The sequence below is a fragment of the Callorhinchus milii genome, unplaced genomic scaffold (assembly GCF_018977255.1).
Source record: "Callorhinchus milii isolate IMCB2004 unplaced genomic scaffold, IMCB_Cmil_1.0 Scaffold3, whole genome shotgun sequence".
In the NCBI taxonomy this organism is placed as follows: Eukaryota; Metazoa; Chordata; class Chondrichthyes; order Chimaeriformes; family Callorhinchidae; genus Callorhinchus; species Callorhinchus milii.
This window is the reverse complement of record NW_024704744.1, coordinates 24,941,790-24,965,611: the sequence shown is the minus strand read 5'-3', so window position 1 is coordinate 24,965,611 and position 23,822 is coordinate 24,941,790. Positions and strand designations below refer to the sequence as shown.

At 42.3% G+C, this 23,822-nt stretch overlaps 2 protein-coding genes across 4 annotated transcripts in view; both read right to left on the bottom strand.

The window, feature by feature from the left end:
* gtf3c2 (general transcription factor IIIC, polypeptide 2, beta) overlaps nucleotides 1-1,548 on the bottom strand; it is a 52,911-nt gene extending 51,363 nt beyond the window's left edge. Inside the window, exon 1 of the mRNA XM_007904481.2 lies at nucleotides 1,367-1,548. The gene's annotated coding sequence lies outside the window, so the exon portion shown is untranslated. The remainder of the gene's footprint in view (nucleotides 1-1,366) is intronic.
* Nucleotides 1,549-5,141: 3,593 nt separating this feature from the next.
* znf512 (zinc finger protein 512) overlaps nucleotides 5,142-23,822 on the bottom strand; it is a 33,687-nt gene continuing 15,006 nt past the window's right edge. For 2 of the 3 annotated variants that reach the window (XM_042332973.1, XM_042332974.1), the window contains exons 5-16: nucleotides 23,568-23,761; nucleotides 21,669-21,755; nucleotides 19,140-19,256; nucleotides 17,619-17,743; nucleotides 16,514-16,600; nucleotides 13,603-13,701; nucleotides 12,336-12,503; nucleotides 11,015-11,209; nucleotides 10,476-10,577; nucleotides 9,325-9,387; nucleotides 8,075-8,173; nucleotides 5,142-6,955 (exon numbers count right to left, since the gene is read on the bottom strand). In XM_042332973.1, the coding sequence (XP_042188907.1) occupies nucleotides 6,635-6,955; nucleotides 8,075-8,173; nucleotides 9,325-9,387; nucleotides 10,476-10,577; nucleotides 11,015-11,209; nucleotides 12,336-12,503; nucleotides 13,603-13,701; nucleotides 16,514-16,600; nucleotides 17,619-17,743; nucleotides 19,140-19,256; nucleotides 21,669-21,755; nucleotides 23,568-23,761 (1,657 nt within the window). In that variant the 3' untranslated portion in view covers nucleotides 5,142-6,634. The remainder of the gene's footprint in view (nucleotides 6,956-8,074; nucleotides 8,174-9,324; nucleotides 9,388-10,475; nucleotides 10,578-11,014; nucleotides 11,210-12,335; nucleotides 12,504-13,602; nucleotides 13,702-16,513; nucleotides 16,601-17,618; nucleotides 17,744-19,139; nucleotides 19,257-21,668; nucleotides 21,756-23,567; nucleotides 23,762-23,822) is intronic. The other variant, XM_042332975.1, reaches the window with a different exon arrangement.

Sequence of the window (23,822 nt, the reverse complement as noted above, 5' to 3'; positions counted from 1 at the left end):
GGGCTGCAGAGTTCTGGATGATCCGCAGCCTATGGAGGGAGGAGTTGGGGAGGCCAACAAGCAAGGAGTTTGCATAGTCGAGCCTCGATGTAATGAAAGCATTTATGAGGATTTCGGCAGCCTGCCGTGTGAGACAGTGGCAGAGCCGGGCGACGTTGCGGAGGTGGGGGAAGGCAGAGCAGGTCATGGCGCAGATGTCGGGTAGAAAGGACAGTTGAGGTCCAAACAAGACCCCAAAGTTCTGGACTGGCTTAGCGAGATGGAGTGTGCAACCATGGATGGTGATGCTGTCAGTGCCTGAGGTGAGGAGGCGCTGACGGGAGTCAATCAGGAGAGCCTCGGTTTTGTTGACGTTCAACTGAAGAAAGTTAGCTCTCATCCAGGACTTGATGTCTGACAGATATTCAGTCAGGACAGCAGTGGTCCTGGAGTCGAGGGTAATGGTCACACTTCACCAGAAAATCTGTCGAAGTTGTTTGAGACCTTTTGCTGACGATGATAAGACACTATAGTATATCAAATACAAAGATTATTACGATCATCACTAGTTGGGCAAAGTATAGGGAAGATCCAGGGAAGTAATCAATGGCGGTGGAACTATTTGTCAACAAGAATCAATGCCTTCAGGTGAGGAGAAAGTGGAAAGTAAAGATATATAACAATAATCCTTGCATTTGATATAGCACCTTATCACATCATTGAGATGTCTCAAAGCGCTTCACAGAATATATTGTAAAGTGGATTGACTGCATACTTTGTGGACGAAACTCAGCAGCCAATTGCACACACAGTCGCGGATTGAATGACCAGATTTTTTTTGAGGGATTATTAAGTCCAGGAAGCGATCCGATAATTGACTAAGAACCAGGTTCCTACTTGCTGCCTGGTACGCAAAGGCGTGTGGAGTACGGAAACTTGCCTCAGGTTTCACCCCCAGGCCGTCGTCAACAACAACAACAACAACAACGTGCACGTATACAGGGCCCTCCGCGCAGGGCCGCGTCTCAAGGTCCCTTCGCTCGCACGGCGAACGCGCCAACCCACCAACAGCAGCCCCTGCAGTACGCCACGGCACGTTTAAACGGTCATGTAAATAAGTTAAGAAAAAAAAAGTGGAGACCCTCACGAAAGACAATCTGCCCCAAAGGAGGGCTGTGAGTGTAAGGCAGTCTCCGGGGGATGGGGAGGAGCCTCTGTCGCACACAGCCTGACTGAAGGCAGGGCGGGGCGGGGGAGGGGAGGGGAGTGGGGGGGTAACAGGGACCGGCGGGGCCCGCAGCCCCAGGTCGGCCACTCCAGGGGGAGTGTAACCGGGCGGGGGTTGGGGGGGGGTGGGCGCGGGGGCCGCGGTGACACGCAGCGGTACCTGGTCTCATCTCACCCCCCCCCCTCCCGGCGTCTCCTCTCACTGGACGGACGAGGCCCAGCAGCACGTGCCGCTGCCGCTGCCGCTCCCCCACCAGCTCACAGGCCACGAGCTTCCGCCTCGCTCTCTCTCTCCTCTCTCTCCTCTCTCTCGCGCTCCCCCGAGCCGCCGTACTGGGCGGACCCCGCAGCGCAGCGCAGCGCCCGGCAGGGCAGGGCAGGGCGGGGCGGGGCGGAGTAGGCCGCTCGGTGATTGGCGCCGCCGCCGACCACAGGCCGCCCCACACCAGGCGCTGAGTGACGGCCACACGGCCTGACTGACAGCGGCCTCGACCAATAGAATTCACCAAGCGTGCGGAGGGGGCGGGGCCGGTGACGTTCAGATGACGCTCGCTTCCGGCGGAAATTGCGTTGATGTAAAACACCTGCCCTGCTCCAATAGCAACGAGGGTACGTTTGGATACAACAACAACGACAACGATTACATTTGTACAGCGCCTTTCACGTCGGGAGGACGTCCCGAGGCGCTGGACAGTGTACAGCATTGCAGACCCGAGCCGGGGTCAGAGGGTGTCAGGGGGGGGTGGCCGATGCCATGGTCAAAGAGGAGGGTCTTGAGGCAGGACTTGATGGAGGCTAAGGAGGGGTGAGGCGGAGGGACTGGGGAATGGAATTCCAGAGGTTGAGGGCAGTGGCTGAAGGCTCTCCCACCAATGGTGGGCGGGTGGGTCGGGGGACGTGGAGCAGCCAGAGGCAGCTGAGAGGAGGGAGCAGGCGGGTTGGTAGGGGGTTAGGAGGTCGCAGAGGTAGGGTGGGGTGAGGCCATGGAGGGCTTTGTAGGTGAGGGTTAGGATCCTGAACTGGATCTTTTGAAGGATAGGGAACCAATGGAGTCGGGCGAGAATGGGGGAGATGGGGTCACAGAGTTTGGTGCGGGAGAGGACACGGGCTGCAGAGTTCTGGATTATCTGCCGCCTGTGGAGGGAGGAGTTGGGAAGGCCGACAAGCAGGACGTTTGCATAGTCGAGCCTGGAGGTGATGAAGGCGTGAACAAGAGTTTCAGCGACCTGAGGGGTGAGGTAGTGGTGGAGTCGGACGATGTTTCGGAGGTGAGGGAAGGCAGAGAGGGTCAAAGCTTAAATGTGGGGAAAAAAAGACAGTTGAGGGTCGAACAAGACACCTTAAGCAACTGAAATAATAACAATAGTAATCCTCAATGAAATCAAGGCTTAAATACAATAATAATCCTTGCATTTGATATAGCACCTTACCATGTCTCCGAGAGCCTCAAAGCTCTTTACAAAATATACTGTAAAGTGAATTGACTGTATATTTGTGGACAAAAGTTGGCAACCAGAAACCGTCGTGGATTGAAATGACCAAATTATTGTTGTTTTTGAAGGAATTATTATCCCCAGAAAAGTGCTCCGCCAATCGACTAACAACCGGGTTCCTACTCACTGCTCGGTCAACAGAGACGTGTGAAGTAAACTTGCTCAACGTTTTGCCCTACCCGGGAATAGAACCCAGGTCTGTCGCTTGCGAGGCGAGTGCTCTAACCACTGAGGTACAGGACTCCACATAGTGACAACGACTGAATTAGTATCATCACTGCTAAAGAATCATCCTTGAAGTTGTGGATAGGATGGCATGTTTGACAGATTTCAATCAGATAACCAAGTAGTGACTATCCTCCTTGGTGGTGGGAGGGGGGTGAGGTAAGTGGGATCTCCTTGGAGCTGAACTGGCTCCAATGTGACTTGCCTGGTAATGGAAGGTCGGAAACGAGTCACACCTCTGGCTGTCTCGGTTGTCTGGTTTCTTAGCCAGGTGGATCCGCAGTATTCCAGGGTAATGCTGATGACAGCACAGCCAGCCTGACTAGTCGGCAGGACTTGGAAGAGCAGACCAGTCACTGGGGCCAGGGAGTTATTCCACTCAGCTGCTGCTAACCCAGCAAGCCAAAGCCCTTACAGGTAGGGTGGTCCTAGCTGGTCAAGCAGTAGGAAAGCTTGTCAGATAGTGATATCAATGGCAAGCTATGTGGTTTTAGATGGTTAAACTCCAGCAGTACCTGAACACACACTCTGGGTTTGGCTCTTGCTAACCTACACCTAATACTTACTCAAATTAGATAAGCAGGATGCGTCTTTCCAGGGAGTGCGCATTTCATTCAAGGCACAGGAATTTCCATTTATAGGTGGCATATATGGAACTGTTTGGATTTCCAACTAATATTCTTCTGCCTGACCCCACATTTTTTAATGTTAAATTAAATCTGCATTAGTTCTGCCCACACACAATCTTTCTATGAATGTTTTCCTTATCTTCACAATTTACACCTCCTAATTTAGTGTCATCCACAAACTTAAAAATAGATCCCTCTAATGTATCCATGTCATTGAGCGAAATGCTGGAATACACCACTTTTCATTGCTTAGCAATCATTTAAAAAATCAATTCTGCCTCCCATCTTCCAATTAATTTCCTATTCATAACTTTTTTGTACAACTGTGTGCAGTAATTTAGCTAGTAATCTTTTATGTGGCGCTTTATCAGATATTTTCTGTGAATAAAATACTTTATAAACAAGCAAATTATATCATGTAACAAATAAAATTAACTTTTTATTAAAAGCCTATTTGCTAACAATAGCTTATATCAAGGGATTGTTATGAATAACAATGTCCCTTTCAATAAATTCTTGGGGCAACAGATACAGCAAATGCCTTCGGTGTCATTTAAAATGCTTTACTGCATTCTTACAAATTAACAAGACAGTCATTGAGGTTAAATAATCACATTACAGATAAAATCAAACATTCAAAAAATTTGTGAATTTTGAAGTGTTCCTTAATGTACCTTTTAGTGTAAAAAGCACAAAATGTATAACTGTTTTAACTGTTACATTCATTCCTCCATGAAGATAAAAACAGCCTCTCTTTGTGAAGATAAAAGCAAGACTTTGTGAAGCACTGTACTTAAAAATACTGTACCTGTACTAAGGTAGCGTACTGTTTAAAGGCACATCACATGGTTCTTTGAATATACCATTGATTTTGAAGAGGCACCATCCTCTCGGTTAGTTTACAAAGGCTGTAACTCAAAAATGGCATCAACTAAAGATTGAAAGTCATCCATTACTCTACATCCTACATGGTCACATCTATTATTTATGAACACTAGCTCTTTTAAAAAAAAGGCAGTTTTAAAAACTACCCTCCATAAAGAGACTGTAAGAAATACCTCTTTATTAAAATGTTGTATTCAGGCTTTTCAGGGTTTAATAGTTCTGAAAGCTACAATATCTTTTGGTTGTGCAGCAATGAGGAACTGGGAACTAATTATACCTTTACCGTTAGGTATGCGGTTACCAGCTGTAAATTTAAAGACGGGTCCATTACAGCTTAATACAGTATCAGGAAGTGCATCAGTTTAGCAGCAAATTTTGAAAAGCTTACTCAAGCTTGCTACCAGCTCTTGCCTTGTATCTGAACAGTTTTCAAATACAGCCTCAGTAGACAAATCGATAAAGGATAGTGTCTCTCTAGCAAACAGGTTGGCCAGCTTGGAAAGGAGCTCCCTTCTCCAGGGAGGAAACATTTTATAATCATGTTAATAAAACAGTCAGGTCGATAACTAAACAATATCAAGGCGATTGCACTCAGCAGAGAAAAAAACAGGTTTTTATCAGAATTAGCTTGTATAGCCAATTTTAACAATCTGGTTTTACTTAATAACCCTTGCATCTGATATAACATCTTTGAGATGTTTCAAAGCGCTTCACAAGATTTACTGTAGAGTGTGGTGACTGTATTTTGTTGGCAAGCTACAATTGTGTACATAAGCATACAGTAACTGGTGATGGACTGTAAAACAGGTTTTATTAAAAGTATTTACATCATTGCTTATGTGTAATTATGGGTTAACTTGTCCAGTGTGAAAATTGTTGCATTGAATAACCTTGATGATGTCCCAAAAAACTATATTCGGATGCCTAGCAGGTTTGTCACAATATCATAAAACAGCTTAAACTACCAGCAACACACTGAAAATAACTGGGAGGATTTATTTTCAAAAATGATTATGTCTAAATTCTATCTAATCTATAAACAAAATACACAGTGGGGTACAGTAAAATTCAAAGATTTACACTTGCATTATTTGGGAGCTATGAGGTATTCCTTACGAGTGGACCAAACTTGATATTCCACTATTTCTAACATATCCTCTAAAGTAATAACTTGACATAGATCACATCAGTCAGTAAACCAATGTTTTAATGTCATGCACGTGTAGACTCCTCTCGAACTAACAGGTGGGAAATTTTATTTACGGTGCTTTTGGATAATTACCAAAGTGCCACATGTAACAGCCACCAAAACTACCATCTATGTACGATACAAATCTACAATTTCTCCTTGTAACAAATTGCTACACTTCAATCTTACAATAAGTGTTATCAGCACTGGATCCTAAGAAATTAAGGCGTTATAATGTCAAGACTACTCAACAACTAGTCTTTGTAAGAAGAGGCCTGGGATACTTGTGTTTACCACAATAAATATCATTCTTTCTCCCCATGTCTATGCAGGTGATTTCTGGCGGTAATATCTAATCTGAAAATGTACTTTACCCTCTAAATGTGGATTAAGTAGCAACTTGTATGGTACTTAAAAATGCAGCTCTGCCTTTCATTCTCTTTACCCTCCATCCCACATACATAAATACAGCACCAGTGACTTCCTAGCGTTTTTCAAATTGGTGGTGTATAAAAACAGAATAGGAACATATTTGCCTGAATGACACTTGTTCAAACTGAGTCTGGATTCCCCAACTATACTGAGGTATATATTGATTATTGTCATCCCCTCCTTCCCTCTCTCAAGCCTCTGATGCAATGATTGCATCATGTTGACACAATTTATTTATAACCATTAAACAATTTTAAGGTGGGAGGTTTACAATACAAATCCAAAAACACATTCAACATTTTCACCCACTAAATTACAGACATATTCTGGACAATTTATTCCCTTTTCCAAGCTCGTTTTGAATCAATATCTGAACAGAATTTTCCCTGGAATCAATGCACTAGGGTCTGACACCTGTGTAAATGGGACTATAGACACGATTTATGTAAAGAAGCCTTATGGATATATGCATCCAAGTTATGATTGTTTGCAGAACTGTTAAAACCAACGCTGTCAGATGCTTTCGCTGCAAACCTACACAATCTGCTCAATTTCCCCACATTCAACAAAGACACTTATTTTTTGACCCGACCAGTCTTCAATTCAGCTTTTGCACTAGGCCTTTTAATGCGCCAATTTTGTATTCTTTCTTCTTCCTCCTGGTCATCCTCACTGTCAGTAAACTTGTACTGATCTTTCTCTTTTGAAGGTTCATGGACCTTTTTAAGGAAACTGTTCTCGCTCACAGACATCAGTTGTGAACTTTGTTTCTTGCTAACTTTTGGAGATAATTTTTTCTTGATTGAAGTCTTAGATGTTTTTTTTATTTGTTTTTTCTTGGTTTTTACCAAGGGCTTGAACTCTTTAGCTGCTTTGGAGGTGGCCAGAAACCAATCCTGCCAGAAAAATAAACATTAAGCAAAACAATGTCAGTTTATAAGTGCAAATGTTGCTTTGACAACAGTGTGAAGTATGTCATAGAATACAAGACTTTGGATGCTTTAAAGTTTTTAAAATCAGAAATCATCAGTGTCCTCCAATCTTTCTAGATATTTAATCGTGTCCTACCATTGGGTCTATTAATATTAATAATCCTTGCATTTAATATAGGGTCTTATCACAGCGTTGAGACGTCTCAAAGTGCTTCACAGGATTGATTGAATTTTTGTGGGCGAAATGCGGCAGCCAGTGTGCACAGCGATGTCCCACAAATAGCCACGGAGTGAGTGACCAATTAATATAGACAAAACAGTTTTTATTTTGATCCTGTAATTTATGTGGAAGTGCTGCCATCATCAGAGCATGAGTTCATGGAACCAAGCCTCCATTTTACAGCAGGATCAGCCTGTATGCCTAGAGACAGTACTTTTCAGGGTTTGATTTCAATGAAGAGTTTTGTTAGGTGCTCTTCCAGACCTCAATGTCTATAAAGCCACATCTTGTGCATCACCTTTGGTTCGTAGACCAAATGGCAGCAGAGAAACTTGTTTATTATTCAGAGATTCTGAGAAACCAGTTTATCTGAAAATAATCCTCTATAGTGCAACGCCCTAAAATGAACAAAGCTCCTAGATATCTCCTCCAAACCATAACACCCCCTCTCCCACTTAATTTAAAATTGAGCTAAAATAAGTTCGAAGAATTAAAAAAAAATTGAAGAGGAAGGATATTAATGGGTATTGGGAAAGAGCAAGGAATTTGTATTAGTGTGAATGGTTTCTTGGAGCAATCACTATCACAAAATAACAGATTGAATGGCCTCTTAAAAATGTTGTATATCATACATTTCTATGGCCACCTGGAAGCTGAAATAAAAAATTCAGAGTCCAAATGTGCGGTAAGCAGACCTGCAATTACTTTGGCGTCCTCATATATGGAGCCATTGTTTAAGGTTTCTCAACCATTAAAGAGTCAAGTTATATCGAAACAGAGATTAATGAAAGCAGTGGTTACTTGGATGTGACCTGGGCTTATTGCTATTGTTGTCAGATACTGCAAAGGGAAAGTGCATTTACCTGAGAATGCACGTTATTGATGTGGTACTTCACTCCACTCTCTGAGCTGAATTCCTTTTCACAGATCAGACACTTGTACTTTCCAGCAACATACTCCCCCTAGTGGTTCAACAAACAAATACCATGATGATCAGGTAGTGAAATTACATACACAAAAGCTACCGCACACTGAAGACACCTCATCTCTTCATCTTAAACCAGCACTTCAAAATAAGGAGCTGAAGTGTCAGTCTTTCATATTCTCATTTTTTTAAAAAGCAAGATTTACTACACAGTTAAATGTGATGCGTGTGTGAACAAAGCACTGCATTAATTGCATAGTACCTCTGACCCATAATTAACAAGTGAGGGTTTATTACAAAGCTCCACTCAGTAGTAATAATAAATTTCTCGCAGTAAGTAAAGCAGAAGCACCACTACTTCATATACTGAATATTTCCCAAAATGTAATACTGGCACACAATTCTAGAACAATTCGCAAACTAAACTATTTTGAAATAAAAGGTATGGGCATTCTTCCTTATTGTGTATCATTAATTCAACGATCCAAATGTGGTCTTTTTTTTCGTTTATTAACTGCATAGTTATAGTCACTATACGCTATTCTGAAACCCCCATTACTGGTGCCATTGAAAAAACCCTAGGTCCCATCCCATGCCCCATGCCGATTGAGACAACCTGCTGCAAAGTGCTATGACATGCCATGACAGTGGAAACAGGGATTCGTGCAATGGAGGATAATGGTCGTGAATGGTCCCACCAGTACTTGATGAGTGTTTCACTGTGCTGCACCACCTTTGAAAATGTGGCTGGCTGCCTGAAAGTGCATCCACAGTACTAAGAAGATTAATTTGGTGTAGCTGTTTTGACCAAATTGGCAGTGGCATTTAACACAAACGAAACTTCATAAAATCACAGTAAAGCTAGAAACAAAATCTCTGGGATAATTCTGTAAAATACTTCAATTTAGTAACTAGCAATAACTTGCTAAATTAACCCCTTACAGTTTGAGATGATTTCAGTTAATGTTCTTGAACAGACTGACACAAAAGGCAACGGCTTTGAATTAATCTTATCAGTTCCCAGGAATATAAATAACTGGAACAATAAGCATGCCTCCGATCTCCTTTATGGTATTAAAACAATGCGTCAGAAGCCTATCATCAGTCTATTAAACAGAACAAATAATTGAGTGCATTTATTCTTGATTATCTTTTTTTTAAATAGAAAAGAGAAATGGTTACACTCACCTTTGTACAAGATCCAAGATGAGCCTTCAAGCCTGACACACTGGTATAATGAGCATCACAACCCTAATGAAATAAGATTGTGTGTCATTAATTCAATGATCCAAATGTGGTCTTTTTTTCCTTTATTAAAAGGAAAGACAAGTTGTTGCTTGATACAAAGGAAATGAAGCAACAACACCCGTTTATATTGCACTGTTCACTTAGGTAGCGTCTCGGGAGCATTTTAAAGGAATGGAGTTGGATGCCAAGCGGGGGGGGTGGGGGGGGGGGCTGGAGATGGTAATAAGCACATTCGAAAAGGTAGGATTTCAGGTTGGATAAAGACAGAAAGACAGGGGTGAGATTGGTAGAGTTCCAGAGGTTCGGATGTTGGCTAGGGTGGAGAATGCACAGCAAGTCAGAGATAGCTGACAAGAAGAATAACAACAAGATTACATTTGTACAGCGCCTTTCACGTCGGTAGGACGTCCCAAGGCACTGGACAGTGTGCAGCATTTCAGACCCGAGCTGGGGTCAGGGGGGGAGAAGGGAGGGGAGGGGAAGGGGGGTGGCCGATGGCATGGTCGAAGAGGAGGGTCTTAAGGCGGGACTTGAAGGAGTCTAAGGAGGGGTGAGGCGGAGTGATTGGTGGTTGGAATTCCAGAGGTTGGGGGCAGTGGCTGAAGGCTCTCCTGCCAATGGTGGGGCAGGTGGGTCGGGGGACGTGGTGCAGGCCAGAGCCGGCTGAGCGGAGGGAGCGGGCGGGTTGGTAGGGGATTAGGAGGTCACAGAGGCAGGGTAGGGCGAGGCCATGGAGGGCTTTGTAGGTGAGGACAAGGATCTTGAACTGGATCCTCTGAAGGATAGGGAGCTAATGGAGTTGGGAGAGAATGGGGGAGGTGGGATCACGGAGTTTGGTGCAGGATTTGGAATAGGGTAGTAGAGGTTAGAGATGAGCCAACAGGGGGTGTATGGATTTCTGGGCGAGGGCCAGAGGGCCATCTGCATTGTATGCAAGTGGAGGCAAATAAATAAGCTGATATCTATTTTATCCTGAGAGGAATCTGAGACTCCACCACAGACTACTCTTTACAGCAGAGCCTATTGTGGATGCAAAGGGCTTTAAAATCTAACTCATACAAGTGTACAATGCTAAATGTTTCTGAGTTTACCTTGTTTGGACATTGAACCCTCTTATAGGCTTTCATCTCATTTTTCCATTTGCGAAGCACTTCATGACTGAATGTAGGCAAGCCAGGCCGTGTGTATTTCAACTAAGACAAAGAGAAAAACACATAATCTTCTCAAAGAAAGTACCAGGTGAAATATTTCCGGATATCCAAGCTTTCGATAACAATCACAACAGAAGTATAATGGACAAGGGAAAGCTCACTCTCAATTGCAGGGTCAGAATACCTGATCAGATGTATTTTCTTGGTGCCTTACATTTACAGTATAATTTCCATCATGCCATTTTACTACCTAACAAAATATAATTTTAATATAAAATCATTCCTAAACATTGTCGTCAATATACTGAAAATTGAAAAGATGATGATGAAGAATTGCATGGACATTTTATTTAAAATAATGTTTTTAATAAAACTTCATTAAAAAAAGGAAAATAAGTCCCAAAAGTGCTACTAATAAGGAATCCTCGCCATACCAACAGATATGGAGTCGTCATCAAAACCATGAAAATGTCACATACCTTATCGTCATCAGGTACCAGGTCCCGCTGGATTTTTCTCCGAGGCCATTCCCGAGCAAGCTCATCCGCCACTATCTCATGTAGGTGGTAGGCAGCCAGCTTAGCAGAGCTCCTCCGCACTCGCCCACTGGATGTTCTTTCCACTTCAGGTTCACTCTCTTTCTCAGCAGTTTCATCATCGGTGGTTTCTGGGGACTAATCAGTCAAACAATGCAATTTGGGATACTTCAAGGTGGGTTTTACAACTCATATGTTTAGTACAGAAATATGAACACGAATTACGTAATTTCTCAATGAGATGGGTGTCAACACGTATCAACAAAATGAAGCATCCAGGCACCTGCCCTGCACTAAGTCTTTTTTAAAATATTGTATGTCCATTTCTTTTTCTAGTTTTCTCCCCACTGGCATATACCTCTCCACTCCTGGTTTGGCCTCACATTGGGTGCAAGTCTACAACACCGGTTGCCCGCTGGCACATGCCGAAGTAACCATGGTTCTTGTGTGGGCCTTGGCAGTGAGTGTTCGTATATCACTGGATTGGAGCACAGCCTAACCTGACCTCTCCCGACCCTGCTGAATACAACCAGTAAAGCAAGCTGAAGAGTGACCAGGAACCCTGGCTGCTCTCTCTTCCCTAACCCAGAAGCTAATTTAGCTTCCCCATAAAAATTAGCTTCAGTACCAACCTCAAAACTAAAAACTGAATGTTTCCGGTTGAGGGAGAAAGAAAACATACACCTCCCTGAGGCAGTCATCACTTAATCAGTTTTACTTACAATTGACATAAAATATCAGAGGAACAGGAACACGGTAAGCATATTCACAAGCAAAATTACAAATAATAGTCTCATTAATGCAGACTTACTGATCTTCCAATGGCTAGTGTATAGATGCACCTCATATTGCACTAAGCAAAAGAAACCAGAGGGTAGCAAGGTTCAAACCCCAGTCTCCTCGAATTAAACTGGTCTTAATTCAGGCTTCACAATTGATCTCAGTGCCCTTTGGTCAGTGATGGGAAAGATCCCACCTGACTGTTATTCAAAGATTCCGGTATGAATATCAGGCGATGGTGCCCGAGTATGATAAGCCTTCAAATAGACTTCAAATACTGACTATCACGGCTCACACATGAATAAATGGCCACTTAATTTAGATGACAGTAATTGCCAACCTTTTTCTAAGAAGTTGGGGGAGCAAAGAGTATGTTCTTGTTACACGTCCCACAATATATTGTTAGGTTTGAGAACTGGCATTTAACAAGATGAAAACAATCAATTATATTCCATAGAAATGTAAAATAACATAAAACACATACCGGTGCGTGCTCGGATTTCAAGTGATAATCCAGTCCTGCTTTTGACTTGTACAGTTTGCCACAGTGTTGGCATTTAAACAATTGCTTCACCAGCTCAGACTCTTCCTTGCCGCACTTTTTTAGGTGATAGAGGTAACCCATTATACTTGTGAAGCTGGCAGCACACGCCTACAACAGAGCAAAAAGGTGCATAAGTCAGCAAGGCAATAACAAAGCTCAGGGAAAGGTATATTATTATTAAAGGTAGCATGCTTTATTTGCAATCAGAATGTACCAGGACAATTTGGGAACAAAACATCTGGCAGTCATTTATGACGTGTTCAATATGACAGTTACCATAGGAACTTTGATCAAAAGAGATTGGTTCACCAACATGATTCGCCATATTTTACTCAAGATCTCAAAATACTAAGGACATGTAGGGAGAGTAGGGAAAGAAAGAGTGAAGCAGGGAAGCAATTACTCATTTGGAGTTGGGACGGAAATTAGAGAATAAGATTATCACGTCTTCGAGATGTCTCAAAGCACTTCACAGAATATACTGTGAAGTGTAGTGACTGTGTATTCTGTGGGTAAAACTTATTTTGTGGCACCTAAGCAACACGTCAAAGAATTCAAATTAGTTCAACTAAGGCTAAGCAGATTGCACGCAGGATGGAGGGCAAGGTCAGCTCTCAATCATTACTGTGCTGTCAAAGGAAGGTTGCAAGTCAAAGCCATGTGCTGTCTTATGGAGAGTGGGGAAGAAATACATCAAGAGCAAATCCTTCAGCTTCCGAAGCAGTTTCTGAGCAACATCAATTCGGATGTGTGAGCAACATCAATTCGGATGTGTGCATGTGTGTAGGGGGAGGGGTGGGTAAAGGAGGGTGTATTGAGCCTTGGCTCTCAGCACGACTGGAATTTATTGATTCACTTGTAATAGTAGAAGACACTAACATTGAAATATGAGCGTTCACTCCCAGCTTTGGAGACATTAAAGAAGGCAGCTTTGATCAGGAGACCTTGCATTGTATGGGAAAAAAATTCTAAATAGGTATTAAAGGAACTGGGAATGTTGCTGTTTTTCCAGGAGATTATGTTTCATTCTATGAAATAACAAAAATTTGCATTTACAAAGCACTTCTCACGTCAGTAGGACGTCCCCAAGCACTGGTCCCCAATAAGTCCAAATGCTTTTAAAATTATTTTTTGAGAACCCTGGTGTTCATTCATGTATTACTATGAATAAAAAGAAGTTAAAGTTTGTTAATCATTTAGCTCTTACCTCATGGAGGCACTTCAGTCGCCCCATTCTTTTTAACACCTTGCGGAGTCTATCCCTATCAGACTGCTCATCAAGCTCATCCCCATCTTTCAAAATTGGCTGGGAAGAGGGAAATTCGTATTAGAAAACATTTCAAGGCACAGCAAATTCTAACCTAAGCAGAAAATTAATTATTGTAAACCTCTTTAAAACTCATTTAAATATGAAAATAAATCATAGTATGTAGGCTAATGTTCAGTTAATTTCATCTGACCACATTTGCATGACACTGGATATCCAGAAATGTAGCAGAGCCAAGCATTTTTGTGTTGCACTCAGTGCTGTATGGCTCCTATAATGCATGGTTCAACCGAGCCATCAGGAAGCTTAGCAATCTGAACCTTGAAAGGATGGGGCTATGATCAGTTTAAAGTACTCTTCTATCTATACCAGAATAGTTATTAATAAGTTATCACTATTTAAATTTCTTAAATAAGGATTGCAGAGATCCACTATTAGAGGATTCCCTCCTGATCCGCTCAGGTGAGGAAAACCTATGCACTCAGAGTGGCTCCATTCACTTCAACACTTAAGAGAGTCCTGGTAGCTAAAACAGGAGTCTAACCCGGAACAAAACATTAGCTGGGTACCATATAAACGTACAATATTGTAATAAGCCATTTGATTCATTAAGGTGTCAAAGTTTGCCTCTATCCCAATTTTCTGTTCTTTTTCTGTATCCTCTAATACCACTACATGTGTCTGTCTACTTATTTTTTTAATTGCCCTCAATCCACTCTGCTCAAACAGACACCCCTGTCAAATCATTCTGTACCCAGGCAGGAGCACTGGTTGCAAATCTTCCATCAGAGTGCTCATTGTGACAACATCTGCTGGGTTATAATTTGCTAGATGCTGTTCTTTGCAAATGTTGCTAAGGATTGCTGTGCGATTAGTTCTGAATTCATTTTGTTATCTATGAAAGTTCTTATCTTAAAAGTATTTTCAAGAATGAAGAAATCCCATTAAGAATTGATTGCTGTAGTTTGGAATCTCATTAGATGTAATGAGAAGGTCTTTTATAAGATATGCATCACAACTGACTTGGAGTTTAAGTACTGCCAACCATAATAATAGTACTGCCAAGAAAATCTGAAAAGACCAAGAACTTCAGAAAAGATCTTGATTCATAATAATCCTTGCATTTGACATAGCTCCTTATCACTTTGTCAAAACATCTCAGTGTTTTACAGGATTTTAATGTGAACAACAACGGACATCCCAAGGTGCTGGACAGTTAGTGTTTCGGACCTAAAATGAGGGTTGGGATTGGGGAGGGTGGAGGGCAGGTGGGGGAAGGAGGTTGACCGAAGGCATGGTCAAAGTGGAGGGTCTTGAGATGGTTCTTGAAGGAGGCAAGAGAGGGAGCGAGGCGGAGGGACTGCAGGATGGAGTTCCAGAAGGTGGGGATAGAGTGGCTGAAGGCCAGCCTGACAATGGTGGGGCGGCCGAGGCGGGGGACATAAAGCAGGCTGGAGCCTGCTGAGCAGAGGGAGCGGGCAGGTTGGTAGGAGGTTAGGAGGTCGCAGAGGTAGGGGGGGAGCAAGACCATGGAGGGCTTTGAAGGTGAGGACCAGGATCTTGAACTATATCCTCTGTGTGATCGGAAACCAGTGGAGTCAGACGAGGATGGGGGTGATAGGGTCACAGAGCCTGGTGCAAGAGAGGACGTGGTTTTAAAGCTAAGCAGTGGAAATATAAGGGCAACTATTTAAATAATAATAGTATTAATGCTTGCATTTGATAGAGCGCCAATCAGGAGGGCCTTAAGTCTTTTTGACGTTCAACTGTAGAAAGATAGCGCTCATCCAGGACTTCGAAGTCTTACAGACTTCTGTCATTCATGACAGCTGTGGTCCTGGAGTCGAGGGTGGAGGCAGAGAGATAGTTGTGTGTCATCCGCACACATGTGGAAATTGACCCTATGTCTGCGGATGATGTCACCAAAAGGGGGCATATAGATATTGAAAAGAAGGGGACGAAGGACAGAACCCTGAGGAACTTTGCACGAGTCGGTGCGGGGCTAAAGGAGAAGCCGTTTGTGGAGATGAAATGGAGACGGTGTGAGAGTTAGGATCTGAACCATTCAAGGACAGAACCATGAAGGTTGAGGTGAGAGAAGAGGCGGTGGAGAAGGATAGAGTGGTCAACATTATCGAAGCCAGCAGAGATCAAAGAAGACGAGGACGCAGATGGAGCCCTGGTCGCAGATGGCCAAAATTTGCAGGTAATGTGTATTTGTAGGCAAACACGGAAGTCAAATTGCACACAGCAAAATTCCACAAACAGCAATGAAGTGAATGACCAAATTTATCTGGAATTGTTGGCCAGGACACCTGCAGAAACTTTCTTCTTTTTTCAAATAGTCCTTAACATTCACTTGTACAAACAGACAGGACCTCGATTTAGCGACTCATCCGAAGGCCAATATCTCCAGCAATGCGGTGCTACCCCTAACACTGCACTAGAGGATCAACCTAGACTATGAGCTGAAAGTGCTAATGGTGGGGTTGAACCCACAACATTCTGTCTCAGTCTACTCAAGAGACCAAGATGACAGTCTCCTCTTGAGAGACAGCTGCCAATGGTTTATATACATGGCAGCCTGTAGATCACATAACTGAGCATTTAGCTTCTAACCACAAACTTGTGACATTTGAGAAATTCTGAAACATTCACTTTAATCTGCTGAATGAATATGTTTTCATTCAGTCAGTGTCAGGTATAAGCAATGTTATTTGTTTTTAATGTTAGGAGTGCAAACCAGGATTACATATTATTTTACTTGATATAAAAGTGGAAAAAAAGTTTAGTTCTTTCATATGACATTACAGTAAACAGCAGCAAGTCTTCAAAAAGTCAACTTAATTACCATGTTATTATGATCTGCCATTAGATGGTACTTGAGTCCAGCTAAAGATTTTAATTGCTTTCCACAGTGTTGGCACTCATAGGGCTCCTAGAAGGAAAATAAGTTATTTTTAGGGTAGAATTGCACTGCAAGTTTTATGATGTGAAAAAAACTAGTTAAAGAAATAACTGAAAAAAAATCCTCTACATTAAGGTTAACCCTACCCTTAATGCAGTTTTAAAAAAAAACAAGCATTTAGTAAGTAAACAATTCAAAATATCAAATTCAGATGAGAAACACTTCAAATAGAAAAGTTATGTAAGCGATTATACAGAACAGCTTCTGGAAATGCAGCTCAACACCCAAGCGGCTGCGTAATTATTTAGCAATTATGTCCCATTTGAAGTTGCGTGTGTGTGAGCTTCCCGGCCCTGCACAACAGGTGCACTTGTTAATCTGCAGCGGAGAGAAATCAAGACATAATAATACCTACATTTGATGTAATAATCATCCTGCATTTGATATAATAACTCCTTACCATGCTGTCAAGATGTCACAAATCGCTTCACAGGTTATACTGTAAAGTGCAGTGATAGTGTAAACTTTGCGGCCAAATCCAACAGCCAATGTACGTACAGCAATATTACACAAAACAGCTTTGGAGTAAATGATGAATTTTTATTTGTCCAGAACACTGGGAGAAACTCCCTTCTCTTTTCAAATAATATCCTGGGATCTTTAACTTCCACCTGGACAGGCAGACAGAACCTCAGTTTGATGTCTCATCCAAAGGACGCAACTTCTGACAATGCAGCACACCTCCCAGGAATGCACTGAAGTATCAGCATAGATTATATGGGTTCCAAGTCCTGATGTGGAGCTTGAATCGACAGCCTTCTGACTCAGAAGAGAGTGCTACCAACTAAGAAATTCACACAGCTTAGGCCTCAAAAATGGTGGTTTCTATATCTATTAGTACTAAAAACCATATCTGCACAATCTTCCATACTGCAGTGAATCAGAGTAAAATATATCAAGCACAGAGGTAATAAATAACTCTATACTTTCACAGTAGACCTATTCAAGGCAACATTTTAATTTCTGAGAGGCATAAGAGTAAGAGTACCTCTTTACAGTTAATCATGTGTTTTTTCAATCCTTCCACTGTCTTCCTTATAACAGCCTTACAGGTGGGACATGCAACCTTTCCCTTTTCCAGTATCTCCAGGTACCAGTGTTCCTCCTGACTTCCTACAAGTTAAACATCACATTTAAAGTTCACATTGTACGCAGTCGTTTTTCAGCAAAATGAAGATAATTTCTACGAGGCTAATTACAATTTAAACACTCCCATTTCCCCCCTCACCCCACACACAATTTCCCTCCAGATTCAGATCAACTGTATTCAACACTGATTTAAAACAAAGCACCACAGATCCCCCTGAACAGTTCAGTTGGAGTTAAGTCCGCCAACAGTTTTGTCACTGGTAACATTTAACACAAGGATACTAAAGTGTATAACAATAGGCTTCACCCTTGTGGAACACATTTCATTAACCACATCAAAATCACCTGCTGGAGGAAAAGAAAATTCTACTCAAGCCTATTCCAGGTCTCATAATGCTCCCAAATCTGCACCATAATGTTGCTTGCATAAAATTCTCTGTTAAATACAACTTGATTTTGTACTTATTTCCAGATCACCCTCCATTTTTTGGCTGAGTTATTAATTTAAATCTAGATTGCCTCGTAATTCAGATGACCATGACTAGCAATATTTCAAAGAAAACAAGTTTTCCTCCTGGTTATTCACGATCATATTCAAATTCACCCACCAAAATTCTGAAATTCCAACCTCATTGTTATTTCAATACATCTGTATGTATAAGTCACTGCTGACACACATCAGATGCTGCATTTCGTTCCATAAAATTCATAATGCTTCTATTCAAGGTACAAGCTAACAAACAGAAAATGACCCTCGCCCCTTCATTTTATGCAAAAAATCATATTATATAGAGGCTATTAAAGAAATAAACCGAACACACTAAAACTCTGACTAGACTGCACCACGAGGTTGGGGGTGGGGGGGCTGGGTATGGTGGAGGGCGAGAGCCGATCTGGCTCGATGAATTTTCCGGCTAAGTGTATTTATTACCAATAATGCAAAAATGCATATGCATTGCTGAAAATGCACTGCATATGCATTTTTTTAATTTGCTGTCACTTTCCAGCATTGCGTATGCATTTCTAAGTAGTCACTCACCCACATGCATGGGCACTGGAGACCAGACAAAGGACAGTGAGGTGGGAAGCTATGTAGCAGAACTGGTCCGGTAGGAGTCTACACGTTGGCCTGAGGAAATTTGTGGTCTGTGGAAAGGTCGAATTCTGGATACTCAAGGGTCCGGTGAGCCAGGGATTTAAGAGTAAAAACTAAATCCAATTCAAAACTAATTTCAGAAATAAAACTGAAACATTCCTTCCCTAGAAACTTCCACCATGTTGCAAGTCATCTCGTTTCCTGGTAAAAATTTAAGTTACTTTACTAATGTACTCCTTAACGGACACATTTATCCTGAAACACATGCCAGCAGCAAAACTCCACAAATGAAGGTCGGTTACTGTTAACACATTTACCTCATACCTGCTGGGTACGAAGGAGGATCTTTTCTCACATATCGAGGTCCACTTTTGGGTTTTGGACTCTGCACTTTTGCGTGGACCTTCAAGGACTTTCGCTTTTTAATAAGTTTCTTTGTGACTGCAAATAAAAGACGGCATTTACTGAAAGAGTCATGGAAATCCATGCTCAACATTCTAAACCAATGCAGCCAAACAGAAAAATAGGTATACAATCTGATTTAACCTTATTCGCTGCATTCAAATGATACATGCACTGCTCACAAGCTTAAACCTATATGACTAACACTAATGCACAGTGCAATGCCGATAAACTACATTCCATCATAATTCAAGTTTGTTTGCAAGGCAGATGACTGAATTCCTGCACACATGAGCTAACTTACCTAGATTAAAATTTTATGGACCTCAACCTCTGAGGTATAAAGAGCTGCAATAATCTAAGAGCAATGATGAAGGGCATTGGAGGTGAGCAGGAGAATGGGATTAGATTAAGTGCGTCATGTGGAGAAAGGGCCCACTGCAGAAGTGATGTGTTGAATGGCTGTACTGGAGCATTTTATAATTCTACAAGAGAGGCTTGAGTTTTGATATCTAAAGTTCGAAATGAGGACAATCTATCCTTTCGTTCATATACAAAACTGCCATTTTATTTTAAAACTCACAATATTAATTGCATATTAACAGCTCTAGTAATTTGTGCAACAAATTATTACTAACAGTTTCCACCCACATTTATATTCTAGGACATTAATTTCACCCAAGAATATAAGCAAAAATAAATATGCAACACAGGAGAGAAGGCAGTGAAGTAATGCAAACATTTGCAATGGTGTGTAAATAGCTCCCTTCAGCCACTGCGCAACCGTTGAAGGAATACTTGGGAGATTGTGTTCCACGTATCACTGAGGCACAGTCTGGCACAGACCACAGAGTTTTCACTCAGTTACAAGCTCAAGCTATTTGGCAACATGGCAAACAAATACATTCTAGGATTTTTCTAATTATTTTGTTTTCTCCTTTTCCGCTTCCCACAAAGTGTTGACTTCTTTTCTCCCTTCCACTTGAAAACAGTTCCCGTCACCCTCCAGTATCTTCCCTAGGTGGCCATTATTGGAGTCCTTTAGCTCAGTGGTTAGAGGACTCGCCTCGCAAGCGAGAGACGAGGGTTCGATTCCCAGGCAGGGTGAAATGTTGGGCAAATTTCCTTAATCTGCACGCCTCTGTTTACCTAGTAGTATGTAGGAACCCAATTGTTAGTCGATTGGCGAATTGCTTTTCCGGGGGTAATAAACCCTTCAAAATAAATGATTTGGTCACTCAATCCACGATTGTTTGTGGGACACTGCTGTGCGCAATTGGCTACCCAATTTCTCCCACAAAATATACAGTCAATTCACTTTACAGTATATTCTGTGAAGCGCTTAGAGATGTTTCAAAGACATGATAAAGCACAATATCAAATGCAAGGATTATTATTGTTGTTATTGACACACAAGTCTCTGTAGTGAATGCTGGAACACCTTATAACTATGAGGTCACTGTGGTTGAACCCGAACCTGTTCTCAACCAATGTACACCTTTCAGTTAGGAGGGGAGGGGACTTGCGTCTCCGGATGGTGGTCAGGAATAGGAAGCACGGCTAATGCTCCCATTCCTAACTGAGAGCTACAAAGACCAATCCTATACATCAAAACGCCCTCTAATCTGCCATGTACTGGGCACTAGCACCAGCACCAACATCTAGTTAATCTTAGCACAAAAACAGGAACCACAGACTTTTCCACGAGCTTAACAGTTAAATACCAAAAGATGGTTATTCCAATTCTTTATGATTTTTTGCATTATAAACTGCACTTTATAAGGCTGTTAGATCCATCCTATGAAATTCATAGTAAGGAAACAAGTCAGAAACTCACACAGCAATTCCTTAGCTAAGGAAAAAATAGGCTCCTTGAGCTACATCCTCCATGAACTTCAACTCATTAAATAAACGCCCATACGCTCTCTCTCCCCCTCATCAGCCTCCGCATGACCATTATTCCATCCAAAGCTCCACTGACTCCCAGCACCTCAGTAGATCAACTTCAAGATCCTTGTCCTGATATTCAATTCCCTTCACAATCTTTCCCTTCACTAACTGGGCAATCTCCTCCATCCTTCCCTCTTCTGGTCTATCACTCATTCCTTGCTTCCTTCAACCACTGCATCTCTGTTCTCTGGAACTTTCTATCAATATCCCTTTACCTTGCAGCATCTTCCCTGGTCTTCAAAACTCTCTGAAAATCTTCACTCTTTGATCAACACTCTTAAAAATTCTTACTCCTTTCTTTCCTGCTCCAGTTCCATCTCTGTAGATATTCACCCTATGTGAAAGAAGCGATATAATTGCAGGTTGTTGCTGCTAAATCTGCTAAAAGGAAAATGAGGGGTTTGCAATTCAAATGCAACATTCTAATAACTGACTTTCAAGATTCTGCATGTTATGTGATTGATGCTTTCCAGATAGTATTATAACATCTAAACTCTGGACCTGTAAGCTTTATCTGCTTCCTCGGAGACGCTTTATCAGCATCAGCACTGCTCATTTTCCTTTTTTTCTGTGATGTTTTGGAATCTGCTGCAAAAAAAACAATTCGCAGATTAATTAAACAGTAGTTGCTTTTTTGTATTATGTATATGCATAATCTACATTTCTTTAAAAAAAGTAAAATAAATACATTTGTGCAGCGTTTCTGCTAATACTCGGTTTCTATTTAAAAAACAGTAACCAGCAAAAGCTAATTTAGTGCTTTACCAACTAAAGCATAACCAACTAATAAATTGGAAATATCCACATTACAGTGGAAACTCTCTACCATACTGAATAACGTTAAGCAGTGTACATGGCAAGATATGAAAAGAAGGAACATATGTAGAAAAACACTAATTTGTGGTACAACAACTTGGATTTATATAGCACCCTCCACGCTGGACGGCATCTCAGATCGCTTTACAGTAATGGATCCCGGGACCGAGCCAGGGGATGGGGAGGAAGGTGACTAAAGACGCGGTCGAAGAGAAAGGTCTTCAGCAGGACCTGAAAACAGGAAGAGAAGGGGGAAGGCGAAGAGAGTGAGGAAGGGAATTCCAGAGCCTCAGGGCACAGTGGCTGAAGGCACGGCCACCGAGGGTGGAGCGGAGGACTCGGGGGATGAGGAGGAGGCCAGACCCGGAGGAACAAAGGCAACGGGTACTGTTTTGAGGAGAGAGGTCAGAGAGGAAGGGGGGTGCAGAGGAGTTGAGGGATTTGAATACAAGGGTGAGGATCTTGAAGTCGATCTTCTCTGGGATAGGCAGCCAGTGCAGTCTGGCAAGGACTGGGGTGATCGGGGAGCGGAGTTTGGTGCGGGTGAGAATGTGGGCGGCAGAGTTTTGAATGATCTGGATTTTATGGATGGTAGTGGATGGGAGACCGGCGAGGAGGGTGTTTGACTAGTCCAGCCGAGAGGTGACAGAGGCATGGACTAGGGTTTCAGCGGCTTTCGGAGACAGGTATTGGCGGAAACGGGCGATGTGTTGGAGGTGGAAGAAGGTGGTGCTGGTGAGGGACCGGATGTGGGGGAGGAAGGATAATTGGGAGTCGAACCTGACCCTAGGTTGCGTACGGGTTTGGAGAGTTTTAGGGGGAGGTCGGGTAGGTGGAGGAGGTGAGAGCTGTGAGATTTTAGATGTTGACGAGAGCCAAAGAGTATGGCTTCCGTCTTGTCAACATTCAGCTAAAGGAAATTTGCGCTCATCCAACCCCTGAGATCTGACAGGCAGGCTGACAGAACATCAAGGGACTGGGGGTCGCAAAGAGAGGTGGAAAAATAAGAGTTGGGTGTCGTCCGCGTACTTGTGGAAATGTACCCCATGTCTGTGGATGACATCCCCAAGAGGGAGCATGTAGATCAGAAAGAGGAAGGGGCCAAGGATGAATCCTTGGGGTACCCCGCAGGTGAGCGGGTGAGAGCGGGAGGAGAAGCTGTTTGTGCAGATGTACTGCTGGCGGTTTGTGAGGTAATGACCTTCACAGGCCAACACTCCAAAGAAAAAAACACTTTTCTGGCAGAAAAACCTATTATACAGTTTGTCACATAAAATGCTTCAAGACAAACAAATATGACTCAACGATTTAGAAGAATTGGACTAATTACAACTATAGTTATTTCATGAAAAATTGAATGAAGTAGAATTAGGTGAATCCAGGATCTTTAGAATAGGATATCACAGAATATTCTATCACAGTCACTAAAAGCCAATGTCTCTCCCTTGAGGGCCGCTCTCATCTCTTTAATATTATCCACCTACTTTCAAATTCATCATGACACTCAGGCAGCGATTGACCAGAGGGAAACATTCTGCAAGAGTGAAATACATGATTATATTATAACAAAAACATGCATCTTACCCTTCCCTTTCGATTTACATTTTTCTACATAAGCATCCATTCCTTTCATCTCCAGCCAGTATCTGGGCTTCCGGATTGCCAGCTGTCCATCATCCTCCCCATTAATTTTATCTTCTGATGTTGAGGATGAAGCATCACTGAAAGACTCCTCTTGGCTTTCTTTTGTAACAAAACCACTTTTATACTGTTTATTCCTGGTAAAAGTAAACATTTGCCATCAATAATGACAAACATTATGAGAACAGGAATTTATAA